The sequence below is a fragment of the Oncorhynchus mykiss genome, chromosome Y (genome assembly GCF_013265735.2).
Source record: "Oncorhynchus mykiss isolate Arlee chromosome Y, USDA_OmykA_1.1, whole genome shotgun sequence".
Classification (NCBI taxonomy): domain Eukaryota; kingdom Metazoa; phylum Chordata; class Actinopteri; order Salmoniformes; family Salmonidae; genus Oncorhynchus; species Oncorhynchus mykiss.
Genome location: NC_048593.1, coordinates 41,097,713 through 41,100,212, shown reverse-complemented (window position 1 = coordinate 41,100,212; position 2,500 = coordinate 41,097,713). Strand labels below are relative to the sequence as shown.

The 2,500-nt window shown below is 42.4% G+C and overlaps 1 protein-coding gene across 10 annotated transcripts in view; it reads left to right on the top strand.

Annotated features, from left to right (window-relative positions):
- Positions 1–2,500, top strand: part of postna (periostin, osteoblast specific factor a) — a 92,781-nt gene that overhangs the window by 49,243 nt on the left and 41,038 nt on the right. For all 10 annotated transcript variants that reach the window (XM_036967323.1, XM_036967321.1, XM_036967320.1 and 7 more), the window contains exon 13: positions 1,381–1,511. In XM_036967323.1, the coding sequence (XP_036823218.1) occupies positions 1,381–1,511 (131 nt within the window). The remainder of the gene's footprint in view (positions 1–1,380; positions 1,512–2,500) is intronic.

The window sequence follows — 2,500 nt, the reverse complement described above, 5'->3', positions numbered from 1 at the left end:
TAACAGGAAAGCAGCTCATATATAGTAACAGGAAAGCAGCTCATATATAGTAACAGGAAAGCAGCTCATATATAGTACAGGAAAGCAGCTCATATATAGTAACAGGAAAGCAGCTCATATATAGTAACAGGAAGGCAGCTCATATATAGTAACAGGAAAGCAGCTCATATATAGTAACAGGAAAGCAGCTCATATATGGTAACAGGAAAGCAGCTCATGTATAGTAACACGAAAGCAGCTCATGTATAGTAACAGGAAAGCAGCTCATGTATAGTAACAGGAAAGCAGCTCATATATAGTACAGGAAAGCAGCTCATAAATAGTAACAAGAAAGCAGCTCATATATAGTAACAGGAAAGCAGCTCATATATAGTAACAGGAAAGCAGCTCATATATAGTAACAGGAAAGCAGCTCATATATAGTACAGGAAAGCAGCTCATATATAGTAACAGGAAAGCAGCTCATATATAGTAACAGGAAAGCAGCTCATATATAGTACAGGAAAGCAGCTCATATATAGTAACAGGAAAGCAGCTGATATATAGTAACAGGAAAGCAGCTCATGCATAGTAACAGGAAAGCAGCTAATATATAGTACAGGAAAGCAGCTAATATATAGTAACAGGAAAGCAGCTCATATATAGTAACAGGAAACCAGCTCATATATAGTAACAGGAAAGCAGCTCATATATAGTAACAGGAAAGCAGCTCATATATAGTACAGGAAAGCAGCTCATATATAGTAACAGGAAAGCAGCTCATATATAATAACAGGAAAGCAGCTCATATATAGTAACAGGAAAGCAGCTCATATATAGTAACAGGAAAGCAGCTCATATATAGTAACAGGAAAGCAGCTCATAAATAGTAACAGGAAAGCAGCTCATATATAGTAACAGGAAAGCAGCTCATAAATAGTAACAGGAAAGCAGCTCATATATAGTAACAGGAAAGCAGCTCATATATAGTAACAGGAAAGCAGCTCATATATAGTAACAGGAAAGCAGCTCATATATAGTAACAGGAAAGCAGCTCATATATAGTAACAGGAAAGCAGCTCATATATAGTAACAGGAAAGCAGCTCATAAATAGTAACAGGAAAGCAGCTCATGTATAGTAACAGGAAAGCAGCACCACAATGAGGAACTAGTGATCGAACCTGAGTTACTGAGACCAGCTCAACTTCCTCCCTCACAACATTCAAACAAACAGTGAGATTTTGATTTTTTTTATTCATAAAAGTAACACAAATTAATATAACTAGTAATATAATGCGTTACTTTCCACACAAAGTGATATTGTTCAATGTAACGTGTTTTTCAAGTAATTAATCCCAACACAGGTCTTTAAGCCCGCCCTCTGCTCGTGTCATCACTAGGCGACGTGAACATCCTGAGGACCATTCTGCTGTACCACTTCAGTAACGGCGTCTTCATCAACGGGGGACTGGAGGGAGGGGTCACCAACCTGCTCAAGACCATCCAGGGACACAACCTGCAAGTGCTGTCTGTACGTATCACTGCTGCCATTGTCTTCTCTGCATCTGCCTTTGTTTCGGTACCTAAAATAAGCATGTACAGAACATGGATCCTAATTTTCTCTGCTCAACTAGTAGTGGACAATGTTATTCCTGTACACACATATTTCAAGAGTTTTCAAGAGACCTTGTGAGCACTAAAGTTATTTCAATAATATATCTGTACAGATGCAATACTCTGAGGTAGACTAGGCTGTCTGTCCTCTCCTGTCCCAGGGGCAGAGCAGACACAGGAAACACTGAGGTAGAGGGGACTGTCTGTCCTCTCCTGTCCTAGAGAGAGAGCAGACACAGGAAACACTGAGGTAGAGGGGATTGTCTGTCCTCTCCTGTCCCAGAGGCAGAGCAGACACAGGAAACACTGAGGTAGAGGGGACTGTCTGTCCTCTCCTGTCCTAAAGAGAGAGCAGACACAGGAAACACTGAGGTAGAGGGGATTGTCTGTCCTCTCCTGTCCCAGAGGCAGAGCAGACACAGGAAACACTGAGGTAGAGGGGACTGTCTGTCCTCTCCTGTCCCAGAGGCAGAGTAGACACAGGAAACACTGAGGTAGAGGGGACTGTCTGTCTCCTCCTGTCCCAGAGGAAGAGTAGACACAGGAAACACTGAGGTAGAGGGGACTGTCTGTCCTCTCCTGTCCCAGAGGCAGAGTAGACACAGGAAACACTGAGGTAGAGGGGACTGTCTGTCTCCTCCTGTCCCAGAGGAAGAGTAGACACAGGAAACACTGAGGTAGAGGGGACTGTCTGTCCTCTCCTGTCACAGAGGCAGAGCAGACACAGGAAACATTGAAGGAAACATAGTATCTCATTACCTACTCCAATTACTTCATTATCATGAGGAGAACACTTCCTTTTAAAAACACCTTCCACCACCACAGGAACATGGGGACTTCACTGACGTCACTGTTTTTTGGGGTTCATTTCTGCAACTCACATATAATATCCGAACAAGGCAAGGA